An 18157-nucleotide genomic window follows, 5' to 3' on the forward strand; every position below is an offset into this window, starting at 1 on the left:
TTGCAGCCATGCAAGGCACCCTAGATGAGGAAAATCTGAGAAAGACATCTCTTGCTTCAGCTTCAGACTGTTTCCTCCCCTGCCCAACACCCCTTTTCAAGGGTAAAATAGAAAAAAAGAGGGGGAAAGGAATGAGTGTGAAAATCCTAAAGCTTCCTTGTAAAAGCTGTTATCTAGGCAGAGAGCCATGAGCTCACAAAGCCTGCTGAAGGAAGAGGATTTAAACAGTTTCTTTCCAGATCCCAGTTAAAGTCAGTATTTCCAGCCCTGGACCTGGCACATCACTGCCAGATGAGCATCCCAGATCAGCTGTCAGGTAAATCGCTCCCTGGCACAGTGCAAGGGAGGAGTGTGGGGAAGGAGTTAGGAGAAAGATTCAGGCTTGCAGTAGACAAGGGATGGGGAGATGGTGAGAAAGAGACAGAGGATGGAATGTCCTGAGGGACTGCCAGGCACCTGCCTTGGACTGTTCATTCCAGCAAGAGACCAAGCTGAACTCCCTCTTGAGCCTTCATCCCTGGCAACCTCTCCTCAGCCACCCCATGCACCCCTGCTGCATCCCTGAGTGATGAGGACACAGGAGATTTGACCCCCACAAAATCCCTATTGCCGGCAAGTAGGAGGAGCTGCTTCAGCGGGGCTGGGTACCGGAGGGACACCGATTCTCACGACCAGCGGGAGAGGCTCCAGCCCAGGAGCCTGCATCTCTCCCACGCCCACTGCTTCTGTGCGAGGCGCTGCAGCCAAGCGCCTGGTGGGGAGAAACCAAAACAAATGATTCACTGCTGTTAAACTGCTCCCGGGATCACAGGGGCCAGGAGCAGGCGGTGACTGAGGCTTGCAAAACCTCACTTGCCTCCCCAAAGCTGGGAGCTAACCCTATTTAGATCCCAATCCTGCTCAACCTGACATTCTGGCATTCAGGTGCGGACCCACTGCTACATGGAAGTGGGCAGCCAGCCTGAGCAGGGGCAGTGCTGTGAGCACACCTGGTCAGCTCTGCTCAGCAGAGTGGCTCAGCCATCCCTATTATCCCTATTTTCCCCAGGGGAAATTATGCTGGGAGAGCCAGGGCAATGCTGTAATGGTCAGGCAGGCAGAACAAAGCAGCCTCGTCGTCTCTAAGCTCCATCTACCAGATGTGAATCTATTGTCTCAGCCCAGGGCCATCACACACACCCCCCCATCACAACCATCATGAGCTGAGCAAAAATTATGCAGCAAGTTGCTTATTGCTAAAGGAAAGTGCTTAACTTCAGGTCAATTGCTTAAAAAATAATTCACCCCACTCAGGTTTTTCCTCTTTCACAGATTTCAGGTGCATCCAAAGATGGGTTGCTCCCATCTACATGTTTCAAATGCAAGTTACGCCTGTACATGTAGTAGTTCTTGCTAAAACATTTTCCAGGCCTCCAAATTGCCATGGCAAGCCAAGTGCAGAAGAGTGCCACAGAGCCTCCTGCATCCTGCAGGGATTAAAATCAGAACTTGATCATGAAGGAAACTAAAACTAGGAAAAAGGAATTGCTGCCAAACCAACTTTCTTATTCATCAAAAAGGAGAGATATTTTGTCAACCTGCAACTTCTTTAAATGGGTTAATAATATTTTTTTAATCTATTCTGGTGTTCATATGGGGTTCCTCAGTGCGCCAGCTGAGCCAGACTCCTATCACCCTCCATCCAGCAGGGCTGGCTGTGGCACAAGACACTGTTCCCCCCTTTAGGGGGCATTGGCACCTCAAAACTGTGCTGATAGCTAAGGCCAGTCAACCCGTGGGCTAACATGGCTCTGCTTCTTCCAAGTGTTGTTGGTTCTGCCATGTGCACGCCTCTTCCCCTCACTACAGTGTTCCAGAGTGGGGCACAACATGATGCTGGAGGAAGAGGCTTGCTAGGCTTTGTATTGTCCTATTTTCTGAAAGAAAGGTATTGGCTGTGATGAACTCTTAATCCACCTTAGGAATTGCATCACTCCCCTCTTTCACACCTGCCTGTGTTCTCCCCAGCTTTCTCCCTTCACAGCCGGGGTGCAGCCCAGCACGCCACCTTCCTCCTGCCAAACCCAAAATGGTGTCACTCAGCGAAGAGAGCTGACGTGCTTGAGCAGGCAGAAGGCACTTGCAGCATCACCAGGCAGGTGTGTTTCTCACATGGGGGCTTCCCCGGATCTGTCTCCCGTTTCCCAGTAGAAGTGGCTCAGCACTGGCAGGGTGCTGAGCTGTACGTGCACGTCGCAAAAGCAGCCACGGCACAGTTGATGGCAGCAGTAGCAGGCTGGAGGGCTGCGTGCTGTGCCATTCAGCTCCGTGCACGCTGCAGAAGCATTCATTCTGTGGCTCTCACTGCACCGCCAGGCGCTCCTGCCAGAAGGAAAAAGGAAAAATAACTCATCATACATTGAATAAATTCCCTCTGATTCCCTTTGCCCTGGACATGTTGGAGAAAAGCTGAGCTGGAGTGTGGACATGCGCCAAACGTGGGGCACGGTTGCTGAGTGCCGGCACGATGGGTCAAAGTCAGGGGATGGGAGGGGTGGAGGAGCAGGACCTTTGCACTGGCATGAATCTATCCTGACACAGGAGCCAAGGCTGACAGCGTCAGCTGAGCTGCACAGAGGTGGTACAGTAACTGCTCAGGTGCAGGAAGCATACCTGCTCCTTCGCCCTCAGTGCTGAAACCGTGTGCTGTGTTGGCACACACTTGGGTTTGCCCTGGGCAGTGAGTGTCTTAGATGTGCCTAGAAGTTGCCCAGGGTCATATTCTCTCCTCTGGAGGCAGTGGGAGAGGGATAAGAGAGAAGACAGGGGAAGGGGACGGGGAGAGACACCAAATGGTTTTGGTTTAGTATATTCAAGTCCTAAAAAATAATCTCTGCCCATTGCTCCTGGACAAGGCATGGTCTTTCCTCTCTGTATGTGAATTGGGAATGAGAAAAACATTACCCTGGGCCAGAAGGCACCACAGAGCTAGGCTCTGTGAATGGATCTGTCCGGTCCAGACCCTTTTTCTCTACCCTTGTGGTGGTTTTTGTTAGGCTGCTCACCAGTTGCTAGGTTTTTTTTGTTTTGCTTCAATCATTTTCACTGATGAGAGCATCTGCTGCCATCTGTGCCTCCCCCTCCTCCCCCCGGCAGGGCTGCGGTCTGCCTGCAGAGCCAGGCGCTCCTCACTGTCCAACTTGCCTCACGTATCTGGGGATGGAGAGGAGCGAAGGGGCAGCTCCATCAGCGCCCTGCTCTTCCCCCTTATCTGCATACCATATCTGACTGCTGCAATTGCACCAGTCGTAGGATGCCCACAGTGACAAGGTCCCAGGACCTGGTGGCACTAAGCAAGGCTGCAGTTCCTCCTCTGAGAAGACATCAAGCCATGAGACAGTGCTGGAGGGGAAAATAGAGATGAGAGGGCTTTGATAAGGTCACCCAGGACAGTAGAGTGTGGCTGGAAAGGAGGGTGAGAGCTGCTACTTGCTGGACATGTGACTCTGCCTCCTGGCCCGTGAAGCGCCTGGGCAGCAGGGTTATGATGCTCCAGCTCGATGTCAGCTTTTGCTAGTGGCTTACACACCCTGCAGAAGAATAGGGGTTGCCATTTGCATCTCTCTCTCGCTGTTAATTTGGGTATCCAGGCTGAAGGCTGCCCTGGCCCTGACTCACCATGCTTTGCCTGCATGCCTGGCAGCTCACCCCTGGCAAGGGAACTCGCAGATGCCCACGCTGGGCCAGGAGGTCCTTACCTGAATTAGCTCCATCTCACTATATTTATTGCTGCCAACCCGCAGATAAAGGGGAGTTGTGGGGTCGCGTTTACCAACGAAACTCAAACCAGTTCTCCCCAGCTAGGATTCGAGGTGCTCTTGTCTGCAAACTGGTTCGGTGGCGTTTGCGCGGGGGTGTCATCACCGAGCCGTGCGTGGCAGCCGGGGCAGAGGTGCGGGTGAGCTCCGAGCCTTGCGTAAGCGCCTCGGGCTTTGCTCACACGCGGTGCTTGGCCCTCAGCCACCTCTCCCTGCCAGCGTGGAGGGTGAACGTGTAACAGCGCCCCGGCCCTTGCCTGACGCACGCACCCCGGCTGGCACGAAGGGGCACATCCCTGCCGGAGGCTGGGGACCCGCTCCCGGCTGGTTTTAGGGCGCAGGAGCCACCCTCGCCCCACAGCTGCTCCTTGCACAAGCCAGCGCTTGCCCCGTGTAGGGACTCGCAACCCTCCGGGCGTGAGGCTTGGGGCGGGGAGTCCCGGAGGAGCGTGGATAGACCTCTGCTCCCTCCAAGGGGCGAGGGCCCGGAGCGTCCCGGCCCGCCCCGAGACCGCGGAGATGGGCGGTGCGCGGCCGGCTGCGGTGGAGCGGTGTGAGGGGGCCCTCTGCCTGCCTCCCGCAGCAGGGCAGATCCAGCTGGGCTGGGATATCCCACTCCCTGCCTCCCTGACCTCCTCCTAGGTGCTGGGGCTGCCGTCGGCGTACCCGCGAAGGCATTTCATCGCCGGCCTGAACGAGCCCCGTCCCGCAGTATCTCCTCCCCAGACGAGAGTGCCCCTCAGCAGACTCGGTGGCCTTTCTCCAATCTCATCCCAAACGCTTTTCAGCTACCAGGGGCAAAACCCAGCAGCAGTGTTTTAGGCAGAATTGCACAGTGTCGCTTAAAAGGCAACAATGGCTCCCTTCCTTCCCCGTATCTCCCCTCGAGCTAAAGAAAAAGCAAAAAGCAATCCTCATCAAGCTGTCAGGCTCAGTTTCCCACAGGAATACAATTGAATCTCTATATGGCAACGTGACCGTCAGTTCTTCCCCATATGAAAAGATGCTTCTCAAACTGCGTTCGGCTGTTCTGTTCTTCCACCCCCTCCCCTCAGTTTTCCTTCCCGCCGCTGAGTGCAACAGAGGCTGCGGCTTCGCAGCCAAAAAAAGGTGCGATTTGGAGAGTGTGGTGCGACGTTGTGAGTGGCAGAAGTGAAAAGGCAGAGAAGCAACTCTTGAAAGCCTGCCTTCTGCTGCGGCGGGTGTCAGCCTTGGCAAAACCTGAACTTCTAGAATTTTCTTGCAAAATTAAAAAAAAAAGAAAAGCAATTAGAGGACCTGTCGGATTTGGCTGCTGCTTTTCTTTCTCTTGTTCCCTCAAAAGATAAAAAAAAAAAAAAAAAATAAGTTCTTTCATTCACTTAACAGCACAGTTGGTGCAATCTGGGATGTACTTGCCTGACAGTATATGGGGATGCAGTTTTGCTATCTCAGTTTGGGGTTCTGTGACACTGACAAGAGGAAATGAATGCTAAATGCCTTGATGTTGCTGCACTTGGAACACTGCTGCATGAATAAATGACTTTTTTTTTTTTTCTGCTAAGCAGGCTTGGAAAAATTTAAGTCCCTCCCATTTTCCCCGTTTTGAGGGTGCTTTCCTCCTACTGTGAGTCTGGAGGAGTCCATTAAAATTAAGGGAGGGACACTAAGAGAGAGGAAGGGAAAGCACAGGGCCTTTGCTGCCCCCCAGCCCTGAGCTGCAGATAAAGCCAATGTGAGGGCTGTGGTGGAGCTGAGCATCTGCCTGGGGTCGATCATCCCATCCTCCAGCCACAGGGTTATTGCATCCTTCTCTGCTGCCCTGTTCTTGTTTGAGGCAGGTCTGGGTGGACCTACAACCTGCCACAGCACAGCAATTTCACCTCCTACAACATGGGCAACAAATAATAAATATGATGATTAATAATATTAGCTCTCCCTCTCCACCCCTGATGGTTTATGCATGCAAAAATGCTGCAGAGTCAGTTCAGTATTCCCCCTGGTTCATTAAACCGGCATCCATTTTCCCACAGATAAGATGGTCCATCAGGGGAAGGGATGATGGTAGCTCATTTGTCACACTTGTTAAATGTAGAAAAGGCTGGCTTTGGGTCACTTCCAGTTTTGTGTCAGCTCTGCCTTTATCTGAGCAGCCCCATGCCTGCATGCCAAGCAGGGCGACTCTCTCCTGTGTAGCACAGAAGATGGGAACAGTGGCATTGTTGCGGCCAGATTTTGTAAAGTTGGGTGAGGGTCCCTGAGTGCAAAAGCACTTGCAAAGTGGCTCCAGCAAGTCCCAGCTCATGGAGAGGAACGCACTCTTTATTTCAAGAGGTGCCAGGCAATTGGTCCTACAGTGAACTAAGCCTGTGGCTTTGAGCCCCTGGTACTGCATGCGTGGTCACCCAGTCTGAGTTATCCCCCAAGCCCACCCAGACTGGGCTACAAAGTTTGAGAGGTGTGATGGGCACCTGGATGGTGAAGGATACCAAACCAAGACCATGGACATTGCCAACGTGAGCTTGATGCAGGTGCAGGGATGCAACCTTGTCTCTGTGCTCCTCCTAACCTCAGAGGATTTGGGGATGACTAGTCTGGGTCTTGCCTAAGCTAACACTATACCAGCAGGCTTTAGTTTGCTCCAGTTTTCAGGTGCCAGCTCAGGGTGACTGCAACATGAGTAATTTTGTCTGTACCCTCTTTGGAGGCATTGACATCATGACAGGACACCTCCTTCCTCTGCCTGAGACAAGGACTGGATATAACCCCTAGATGTGTCAGGATGGAAATGCTGATGGCTATGACCGCTCAGGGCTTGCTTCAGGGAAGGGAGCAAGAAGCATCCAAGAGAGGTTGGGAAGAGTCTTGACCTCTGGATGAAGGATCATAGAGCAGTTCATGGCTGAGATACTTCCAGGGCAACAAGTACTTTGTTGCAAAACAGACCCCTGATCTGGTCTGGTGTGGAAATACCCTCCAGTGAGTGTGGAACAAGAAGGACTGCAGGTTTTTCTGCTCATAACTCCTCCCATAAATGAAGCCCAGGCTGGAATTAAGGCGAGGAGACCTGAGAGGGAAGCAGGTGACATCTCATGAGGCTTTCAGGGAAGCGTCCTCATGGTCTGCCCCCACACCTCACTATGGCACATCCCTCACTGAGCACAGCCCAGAGATAGCCTGATTTAACCATGCACTCAGCAGATGATGAAGTGTCCCGTGACAGCCTGTCTACACTCCCTCTCTCTTGCTTCATCTTCACTTTGCTGGTGGGTGCAAAGGTGGGTGATGCTGCCCTTTCCTGGTTCAATGGCAGTGACTGGTGCCCCTTGGCATGAAGTCATCTTACAGCTGGAAAAAGATGAGGCAGCTGTGGCATATGAGATGAGATGAAGGGCCAGAAGGGCTGAAAAGCTGTATTTTAGTCCTGGTCTAGCCATTCATTTGTGGTGTTTTCAAATCAGGGCGTGTTGATTTGCAGCCCCACAGGCAGCCGCAGGCAGCTATGAGGAAGGGCTCTGAACTCCTGCCTTGTTCAGTGGCCAGTGCACATCATCTCTGAATCTGGCTCTTCGTAATGACCCTGGGAAGTGCTGCAGTAGCAGCATGTTCAGACTGTGGCAATTTATTTATATCTTCAATGTTGGTCCAAGCAGGAGAGGGGGGACCTGCCCACTTGGCTGCCTTTGTCTGCTTGCCATTGATCTTCCATCACAGGAGTCACTGAGGTCTCTGCTCTTAAATCTGGACCTGCACTCTCCTTCACGGCTGCATGCGGCCCTGACCTGCAGCAGCATCCCTCGCTCCTGCTTTAAATCTCTCCCAAGCAGCTGCTGGTGACATTAGCATTTTCTCTTGCCAGCCCACAGAGACGAGGAGCTCAGCCCTTGTAAGGAAGGAATTAACCCGTTAGCATCACATATCAGAGGTATCTCTTTATTGACTGTTTACAGAAATACAGTAGCACTCCACTTAGGTGGCTTAGGCGAGTTCTCCAGGAGGTACCCTCCTTCTCAGCGCTGCTGGGAAATCCCAAGGAGAAACCTGCCCTTTAACGCTTTGGGGCTTCTCTAGAGGCTTTGGGGCTCCCCAGTGTGAACTTCCTAACACCCTCAGCTCTCCAGGGGTTGGGAGTTTTTTGAACAAGTGGATGAAATTCAAGAGAATAAAAGGAAAAGAAATCCCCTTAAGCTGGGGGATGGTGGGGAGGCCTGAACACACCTGATATGTTATGAGACAGCCCTGCCCTGGTCCCCATCCATCACTGCATGTGTCTCCAGCTTCACAGGATCCCACTGCTCACAGAGCTCAGCTGTCTGCCACTAGGCATGCGTCGCTCTGGGCTTTCCACACTATTTTCACACAGCTTGTTGGCCATAAAATAAATATTTCTTGGTCTATTTTTTTCCCTGTACATGTGCAAGAGTGAAACCCTTTCCTATAGCCGTTCATGTACCGTTTCAAGGCAGGAAGGGTATGCTCAGCTGGGCTGATAAACTAATATAACTTTTATTTATGTACTTAATTGACTCTTTTTTTCTTTCTTTTTTTGCAATCAAGGTGTAGTAGGTTTTTTGTGTGTCCTTGCTACAAGAAACAACTGCAGACACTTCTGGCATAGAGGCATTTTGGCGGTGGCCGCTGCTGTTGGCCTCCCTCTAGTAGTCAGTGAGAGGGTATCGCAGGAAGATGAAGATAAGGATGATACAGAAGGTGGCAAGGGCTGAGCTGGTGATGTTAAAAAGCCGGGCTGTCTTGGCATCTTCAACTGCTCCGTTTAAGTCATTGAGGAGTTTCTTATCCCGGACCTGAGAAAAAAATAAATAAAGTAATTGCTTTATAGTATGAAAGACGTAACTTGTCGGCTAAATGCAAACCCAATGCACCCAGTATACATGGTTATATGTACAGCAGATGAGGGCTGCGCTGTGCCTCTTTGTATTTGAATGCTTGGGGTGCCATAAAACACCCTGTGGTGAGGTTTGCACTCTGTCTCTGCTATAGATTGAGCTTGTCAAGCCAAGTACTGTGGGCTGGAAATTTCTGGGAACAGAGAAGACCTGGAAGAGTGACCCACTGCTGTTATCAAGCAGGCAAACCAGATCCCTGTGGTCCCCAGAGTGGGTCAGTATAATTTTGAGCTTCAGTGTGCACAAGGGAATTGAGATGCTGTTGTGCATCGCAGGCACACTGGCACTAAAGCACAGTGCATGCTGTGTTGTAGCCCCCTGGCCCTGCAGCACCAGGTTTTGGCTCACCCAGCTTGCAAGTGAGGAGACTGGCTGTTGTTCTGGTGTGCATCCCTGGGCCTCCATCTGCACTGAGGGGCTGAGCAGGTGAAGCCTGGCACGGCATCCTACTGCAGCTCCAGGGTTGTGCACGAGCCTCCAGCATATTAAGTAGTCCGGGTTAATGAGTTCCTTTCCTTTTGCAGGTCCTATGCGGCTTGTGTAGCATCTCTATTCTGACAGCACAGTCTGCTCCCTTCAATATCCTGCAGGCTGAGACTTTCATGGGCTTGCCCTGGGACAGTTCTGCAGGGCAATGATCGCACAAGTCCGTGTCACTGGCCTGTCCCCACCTCCTGCAGGCTGCCAGACAGCGCATGGCACTGCCAGGCAGTGATGCCACTGGCAGGCAGCAATGGCATTACCAGGCAGCAGGTGACAGTGCCGGGCAGCAGATGGCACTGCAAGGCAGCAGATGGCACTGCCAGGCAGTGATGGCATTACCAGGCAGCCCATGGCACGGCTAAGCAGCAGAAGGTATAACCAGGCAGAGCATGGCACTGTATGGCAATGATGGCATCGCAAGGCAGCAGATGGCACAGCCAGGCAGCAGTGCCACTAGCAGGCAGAGATGGCACTATGAGGCAGTGGATGGCACAGCCAGGCAGCTGATGGCACTGTCTGCCAGCAGCAGCTCTGCAGTTTGATCCCAGCAGATGAGGCATCAGGCTCCATTCCTTCCTAGCAGGGATGTATCCCTGTCCCCAAGCTGCTCCTTTCAGCCAGCACTCAGAAGACTCAGGCAGCCGGAGCCACAAGGACAAAAGAACCAGGACACTTGACCCTTCATCCCTTTTCCATATCCAAGCCCAGGGTCTGGCAGGGCCTGCCCCACTGCTCGCTCCTGGGGGGGAGTGTGTGCCCTTCACAGAAAGTCTTGCTCCCGGCAGTGAAAGCCCCGCTGGGTGGGACACTAGATTTTGGTGGCAGGCTGCAAAAACCAGCGTCATACTGAGGAATATTAAAAGGATTTTATCAACCAGGAGCTTTCCAAAAAGACTCTGTGATGGGTTCAGACCATGTCTTATGGACTTCGTCCTGCAGTGCTTATGCATGGGACTGTTCTGAAAGCCTTCTGCAAGCTGCTGGATGTAGGGAAGGGTTGCTGAACCCCTCATTCCCATTGAACCATGCTGGCCTCCAAAACCACCTCTCAGACCCTCAAGAGATATTCCTCTCTCCTGTCACATCAGTGAGGACCTCTCTGCACAAGCAGCCCCTGATCTTCATTAATCCCAGACTGTGGGCAGGGAGGCTGCTGTTGGCACGAGGCCCACAGGACGCGGTGCTGGCAGGCACATGGGCAAGAATGAGAAATCTGTCTTCATTCTCATATTAAATCTCATGGTGCCACACCCTTGGCCTCTGATGTGCCTTGCTCCTGGGAGCCCACAGCTGGACCTGGTGCCATCCACCCATCACTTGCTGCCAAGTGCTCAGCTAAGCATCCTTCTGGTATCAAAAGAGGGGACAGTCACAAAACTGCACGTGGCTCTGTGGCATGCCTGGCTGGAGCTCCCAGCAGTGGAGATGATCTCTGGGAAGGCAGCAAACCGGCAGCATGGGAGCCCACATGCCTTTTTGTGTCAGCTGAATGTCCGGGATGACTCACATTTGAAATTATTCAGTAAGTTTAGCATCCTCCCAAAAACCCCTGGACTCAGCAGCGCCAGGCATCTGGCACCTTCTCACCCATTGGTGAGAAACGAGGAGGTCCCTGCAACCAGAGCCCCAGGGGTGCTGGATCCAGGCCAGAAACCCCGCCTGCTGCTCCCAACAGACTCTTTGAAGCTCTCAAACGCTTTCTTCTTCCCAGCAGTGGGGCTGCCTCAGGCAAAACCTACAGGGAGCAAATGCCTTTTGCCCTTTCCCCCACTGTAACCCAGCCACTGCTGGGAGAATCTGCTCTCTGCCGCAGGCGAGCCGGTGTTTGCCATCAGCGCTTACCAGGCAGACAGAGGTTTCTCCAGCAGACCAGCATGGCCGGCAGACCGAGCTCTGCAACCCTCCTGTAGCCAAGCCACTTTAGCTTTGTGGGGCCAGTTCCTCTTGGTCCCAGGAGCTCTCTCCTACTCCTTGTCTCACGCTCCCGCTGTCCCTGGGGTGCCCTACCATGCTAATTTCCATGCCCAGCCTTCTCCCAGTGCTCCAAGCAACAGTAGTGTCTCCCAGTAGTCTCCCACCTGACACCAGTTCACACTCGTGACCCGTGCTTTAAACCTTTCCTACAACATGCTTCAGCAGCACCTCTTCTTGACTTTCCCTTGGCTCTCCCTTTGGCCCTGCTCCAGTCCTGCTGCTGCTGCTAAGCATCTATAGTGAGAGGTGCCTGAGGCTGCCCTCTCTCCCATGCCACCATTTCCTCACAGTTCCTTTTTTTGTCCCTTCCAACTCTTTTTCCTGTTTTTTGGGTCTAAACAATGGTATGATGGCCACCTTTGACTCCTACCAAAGGACCCAATGGCCTTCTCTCCTTGAACTCCAGATGGTTCCATCCACACACTCCTGCCAACATGGAGTTCTGCCTGCCTTCCCCAACTCCAGCAGCCCCCTGCCCTTTCCCTTCCCTACCTCTCCCCTAGGTCTTCTCTGGCTGTTCTGGCCTTGGCCTCCTGGAATCCTCATCCTCATTGAGTTCTTGGTCCCTGTCCTTTCCTCCATTAATGTTTCCATGTGCACCTACAGCTTCAGTGGTTTCCCTCATGCAAATCATTCCTGATTGTCCATTATCATTTATATTGTAGCAGAGCCTCTAATTACAAGGGCCCCTGTGACACACAAGTGCAATGAAAAGGAGTTTCTCCTTACAAACCACTCACAGCTTCAGCCTCCCACATCTCTCCAGGGCAGCCTCGTCTCCTTCTGCATGGCCTTGCACCCTCAGGTGCTTCCAGATGTCTCCCTTTAAAGCCCTGCTGTGGTAACTGAGCCGGGCTATGGAGGAGCTCTCCTGGAGAGCAGATAAGTGTTTCAGCTCCTTCCCTGCTTTGCCCTTAAGGAGATGCTGGTGTCTTTCTCATAGCCCAGCCTCAGCTTTTCCTGTTTTCATGCTCCTGTGGCCACCATCACCATAATGTGCTGACAGCTGGTGCAGGAGCTTCTGGGAGCCCTGGAAGTTGCTTCCTTCCATAGCCTATGAGATGAGGCATGGTGAGGGACAGGTCCTCAAGGTCACAGGCTGAACCCTCACCCCAGACCCAGGTTGTGTGTTTCCTTTGTCCCAGACTCTTATCATCACTTTGACCTTCTTGTCTTGCCTAAAATTAGATGGGGATTTTTGGGCCTGCTTTGCACTGAGATGACTGGTGTGTGCAGATAATTACTTCTGCCGACTATGGGGTTTCCCTGGGCACCCCAAAGCTCTGTGTGGCGGCCTCTTTGGATATCCCACCCTAGACAAGGCAGAGCTCACCTCTGATACAGATCGGCAAGTTACAGAGTTTCCTTCTTCTTCCATGCCTGTCCTTATATGAAACAAATCCAGCTTTTGTGCTCTAATGTGCAAACCTTTCTCCTCTCCTCTCCCGTGGGCAAAAGGTAGTGGTGGCTTTTCCATTCATCTATGGTTGCCTGTCAGTTCCCTGCTGCTCACCTTGTCCTCCAGCATCTCCATTTTACCACGTCCTCCCATACCTGCAGCATGCCAGTGCCCAAGGGTTCTTTCTCTACTCCCTCTGATCACCATCCTCTGCCCTTTCTTCCCTTGGGGTTTTACCTTCTGCTTCCTCTCCAAGTGCTCTCCTTGGTTCCCACCTGCCCTTCCCCAGCAGTCACCTCCCTTCTCTCAGCCCTGTGGCTCGGACCCTCTCATTTTTGGGAGCAGGGAACTTGCTGCTCTGGTAAAAAGTGATTCCTCAGCTTGCAGAAGGAGACCAATGGTTTGTTGATAATGAGTCTAATGAGGCTGTATTTAAGGCAGCCTGGCAGTCCACAGCTTGTTGTCAGTAAAACCCATTTCTATGCAGAGCTCTGTACCCCTACACATAAGGAGTTCTGGAGGGGATCCTTGGATTTATTTGCTCTGTGAATTGCTCAAGAGTTCTCCAGCCCACATACCTCCACCACACCGACACTGGCGTCACAGGATTGTCACCCCAGCATTTCACCCACCTCCATAAACTCCTGCTCCTCCCGAAAAGCAGGCTGAGAGCCTGCCTGAGAGGTTGGGTGCGGCAGCTTCTCTGCTTCTCAGGGTTAATAAATAGCTATACTTCCACTCAAAACAAGGAAGATCAACAAGTGGCAAGAGGGGAAGGCAAACAGTTGTGCCAAGAGCTGTGTGCTAAGGGCTGGGCAGAAAGCTGGCAAGAGAGCTCAACATATTTCAGTGACCTCAAGGGACAGGAAAATTCTGCAAGTAACATTGTGGGCTGCTGGTGGGGCTTAAAAAGCCAGCAGGGCTCCTTGGCATCTTCATCTCTACACAGCCACAGCGAAGCATCCGTTCCATGGCTCATCTCAGATCTCAGCACCTCTGATCTACTGCCTCATGGCATAATGGGTACTGAGAAGGACTTGGCTCACCCCAGCAGTCTCCAGAGACAGACCTCCTAATGACTGAAGCGAGATCTCCTGCCACCAGGCACTGATGCATCATTCATTACTGCTTGGAGTGGGGAAGGAGAGAGGGAGGGAGGGAGCAGCCAAATATCAGGCCACGACATTTGCTTCTGATCAAAACCAACTGAATCTGAAGTGTTGCTGTGGGAGTGATCCTTGCATCTGTGCTGGGCTGGAGTTAAGGTTACTATAGGGTTTCTAACTTCCCTGGTCCTGCTGTTGACCTCTCCTTTCCCAGTACATCCCCTACACACAGTTAGATGCGAGTGCCTTGCTTGCACTCGGTGAGGCTGACCTTGAGAAGTCTAAGATGCTAGAAATGATCCCTGGAGGGATACATGAGTTGGTGTGACACCACTGCAGCCCAGCAAGCTGTGGCTGCTGAGGATCTGGCCTGCTATCGGTGTAAATGAAGATGAGGCATGCAGTCACACTCTTGTTCAGAGTGCTCGGCTGGGATGTCTGTCACACGGAGGACTTGGCCTGGATGTCACAGTCTCTGCCCTCACCTGACTTCATGTGTTTCTTTCTTCATAAGTTCTTTGGTGCTGGGGTGGGTTTTTTTGGTATTTTTTAGTAAATGGTCATTACCGTGAAATAGCATTTTCCTGCAGAAAGAAATCTAGGAGGCTATAGCTCGCGTGCAGAAGGACAGGCAGACATGCCTGCTTTCCCACATGTGGCTGAAAACAATAAAATAGGGCATGGGGAAGGAGACAGCTTTACGGTAATATTCAAGTGTACCAAGCATATATCTGGCTTCCAGTGTGGGCATTATGCTGCTGGAACCAGTGGAAATACTAGGGTGTGCTAAGATATATACTGAAACATCTCACAGACTTGGGACACAAAGGAGGTACTGCTTTATTAACAGTATGAATCTGTCAAAAGCAGATGACCTTTACAACAGGGAACTGAAAATGCTATTTCTTATAATGAAAACAAGAATTCCTGAAGTTGCTAGATGTTTCACTTATTTAAAGGAAATGTAAGGAAATTATTTAAAGGAACCGCTTAATCAGTGCACTGATGGTCCTTTAACCAGGAAACCTTTGCTCCACTGGTCAAGGGCTCTGTTGGGCTCAGGGAGGAGAAGGTGTCACTCCACTCTTCTCACTCTTGCAGCCCATTAGTCAGTCTCTTCAGAGCACAGACATCCTAGAAAGGCTGGGACTCAAGTATCTACTGCTCAATTGTCTTTACATTTAATTGCAGAGGAATAAGAGAAGTCTGTTTAAAGGGATATCTGTCCTCAGGGCATTTTTTGCCCCTGCTTTCTCTGAACTTCTGGGAGAAACATTACTGATGGTGAAAGAGATGAAAACCTGCTTCTGGAGAAATAACCCCAACATCCAGTCTGGCTAAGATGTTGTGAAGGTCTCTGCAGCAGCTGTGAGTGAAAATCCTGCCTTTCTGAACATCAGTCTTCCCCACGACAGACCTGCTACTGCCCCAGCATCCTTGTTGCCTCCTGTCACCCATCGCTCACTACCCATCCCAACAGCAGCTTATCAGAGCACTCGGCATCCCTTTGGTCACTTGGTAGCTCTGTCCTCTGCCTCTGGGGGACATTTTGTTTCTATTTTCCCCTTGCCACAGAGTCACAGATCTCCGAGATCTTGGGGATCTCCGAGATCAGAGCAGAGTTATTTCTAGCCGGTCAGCATTACCTCTGTTTGGGTACTGTGGTTACATCTGACCAGCTACAGCCTCCTCAGTCCAAAAGCCAATGCTTGTTTTTGACAGCCATCTTCTATTTTCCTTTCCCCGATTTGGAGCAAATTTGCCCTTTTGCCTTCCCTAACTACTGCTTCTTTTTTTCATGATGGAGTTTCTGTCCTCTAGAACTTTGCAGACAGATGCTGGGCCCACATCTCTGCTCTGGTGCAAGGCCTCGGGTTACTTCTGGGCTTTGACCTTCCTTCTACCCTGTGCCAGGGATAGTGAATGGTCCAGTCTCTAAAAACCTTGCAAGTGGCAGACCCTGCTCTGTCCTGTCTCCTGGGGAAGGGTCAGCCTTGTCCTCGAGCTGTCCTGCCCCCAACTGCTTCAGTGGTAAGAGACCACATCTACCCAGATCTTCATTGTAGCCTCTTCTACATGAAAGATGCCCATCATTAAAGGCAAATATGGATGAGAAAAGGCTTAAAAAATAAGGAGGAAGTCAGTTTCTTCCCTTGCTGCCTAAAGGAGAGGGAGGTGTTAAGGGATTCCCTCCACCTGCTTGTGTTAGGCTGCTACTGACTGGATTTGCCCTTCGGTCAATCCTGCTTTTAGTGATGCTTCACCCTGGCATGATTTAGGTTATTAAATGCCTCACCCAGGCAGCAGTGAAGCCTCCTGCACGGGCAGTGGATGGGTGCTCATCTCCCATTTTAGGCAAGGGGAAACTGAGGCAGACACCACAGTGACGGTGCTGAGTGAGCCCAGGACACAGGGTCCTGAGACTTTCTGACAGAGACCCTGACAGGGTTGGGAGGAGCCTCCTTGCAGTGCTGGGTGCTCACAATCCAGCTCAGGGGAGCTGGATGGGGTTAATTGATCCGCTTCTGTGACGAAGCCTGTCTGCGCCCTGGCCCTCCTCTAAATGCTGCCTGCCAAAACAAATCAGCTAGCTTCTCTCCAGGCCACCCAGCCGCCCTGGGCTCTCTGCACATCCATTCAGTTAGTTTTGCATCTGGCAGGCAGGGAAGGGGAGGGCAGCCCAGGCCCCTCACTCCTGGCAGCTGCCAAGGGGCTGCCTGTTTGCCAGGCACCGTCCCTGCCGAGTTGCTCTCCCCTGCAGCTACCAGGAATAATAACACGGTCCCATTCCCATCATGGGCCGTGCTCCATTGCCATCACCCTCTCCAACAACACGGCTCCATATCCCCCTGGCTCCAAAGCTGCGGGAAGCCCCCTGCACTCTCTTCCACCTCCTCAGCATTTCCATGATGCTGGCAGGTCGTGAGGGCTTGCTCTGGGATTTACAGGGCTTGGGGTGAGGAAAGCTGGCCAGCAGCTCTGGTGTTTTAATTCATGAGAGGGCAAGAAAGAAGCAGGCAGGATTGCCCTGGACCTTGTCAGCTGCTTCCCCCCCTGCAACTTGCCAGGCGATGGCTGATTCTGGTCGGCTGCTTCTTACTGCCTCTCCCTGACCATCCAGTGCTGCTGGGTCCTATCCTGATGATCTCTAGCAGACAGGATCCCAAATAAAGGACCTAGTGCCAGTGTGCCTGTGGGTGCAGCACAAGCCAAGCCAGCCCTCTCTTGCCTGCCTGTCACCCTGCCGCCGTGGTACAGAGGAGCCTCTGAGGGTACTCGGAGCAAGTCAAAGTGCCTCTTAACCCACCCAGGCTCCAAAACACACCTTGGCTCTTCCCATCCCCGTCCCCATTGGCTGCAACCTCTCTTTTGGGTGGCAAAGATGTGTTTCTCATCAGGCGCAACCCCCAAACACTTCCCCCCTCTCCGGTCACCCCTTACCCCGTGCCTTGTGCTCAGTACTCACTTTCAATGAATAGGCCAAGGCGATGAAGCCAAGGCAGCAGAAGTTGAGGTATACAAAGTTGAAGATGGACCAGAGATAGTAGTCGTTCACCTCGGTGGTGTCGGGGTAGATTTCGATGACGGTGGTAGGGTTGGTCATCGTCTTCTTCTCCACCGAGTGCTTGCACGGGACCGCCGGCCGCAGGCTGTCCCCTTTGCAGCTCTTGCTCTCCATGAGATAAACGGCAGAAGAAGGAGACAGGACGGGCGAAGCTTGCCGGAGAGCTGGGGGCTTGGCGATGCAGGCGAAGCAGCCCTGCGGGGGACCCTGCGGGGGTCTCGGGGTCCAGGCCACCCCCTCAAAGGGGCATGGCGGGCCCAGCGGGGGGTCCTGTGTCCTCTCCGTGGTGGCTGCCGCGGCGTCACCGCGCTCTGCCCTGGCAAAGCGAAAGCACCCCCGTGAAAAATGGGGGTGAGGGGATGGAAAGGCCGGGTGGGGGGGGAGGGAGAAGAAAAAGGGGGTAAGGAGCAGAAAAGGGTAGATGTGGGGGGAAGGCAGGAGAGAGAGAGGGACTGGGAGACAGAGGAGAGAGCGGGGAGAGGAGTGAGGGAGTGGGCAGAGAGGAGAGAGGGAGGAGAGTAGGGCAGGCAGGAGGGGGAGGAGGGAGCACCGCTACACCCGGGGACCACGACGCCGCCGCCTCGGCGCGGAGCTGCTGCCGGCCCCGGCCCCGCGGCGGGGGCAGAGACGCGGGCAGCGGCAGGAGCATCCCTCCCTCTCTCTCACGTCCTTCCCCCTCCGCTGCCCGCTGTCCTGCGTGACCCGATCCCGAGTCACCAGGGAGAAAATTTTTTTAAAATTTTTTTTAAATTTTTTTTTAATTTTTTTTTTTTTTAGCAAAAGGAGACAAATAAAAGCAGAAAGAAACACTTGGGAGGCGCCGGGGGGCTGCAGGGGGGTTGCCAGCCCGGCCGCGCTGCAGCCACCCGCAGCCCTCCCTTCCCGCCTGTCTGTCTGTCGGTCTGACTGACTGTCGGGGCCTTCTCCCCTCTGTCCCATGCCGGAAT

General features: G+C 52.8%; 1 protein-coding gene across 2 annotated transcripts in view; it reads right to left on the bottom strand.

Moving 5' to 3' along the window:
• Positions 1 to 7688: 7688 nt before the first annotated feature.
• IFITM10 (interferon induced transmembrane protein 10) overlaps positions 7689 to 18157 on the bottom strand; it is an 11106-nt gene continuing 637 nt past the window's right edge. For both annotated transcript variants that reach the window (XM_027888742.1, XM_027888743.1), the window contains exons 2-3: positions 17112 to 17526; positions 7689 to 8581 (exon numbers count right to left, since the gene is read on the bottom strand). In XM_027888742.1, coding sequence (XP_027744543.1) covers positions 8432 to 8581; positions 17112 to 17526 — 565 coding nt within the window. In that variant the 3' untranslated portion in view covers positions 7689 to 8431. The remainder of the gene's footprint in view (positions 8582 to 17111; positions 17527 to 18157) is intronic.

Source organism: Empidonax traillii, unplaced genomic scaffold (genome assembly GCF_003031625.1).
Source record: "Empidonax traillii isolate 1590-97213 ecotype Southwest subspecies unplaced genomic scaffold, ASM303162v1 scaffold245:size1430315, whole genome shotgun sequence".
Taxonomy (NCBI): domain Eukaryota; kingdom Metazoa; phylum Chordata; class Aves; order Passeriformes; family Tyrannidae; genus Empidonax; species Empidonax traillii.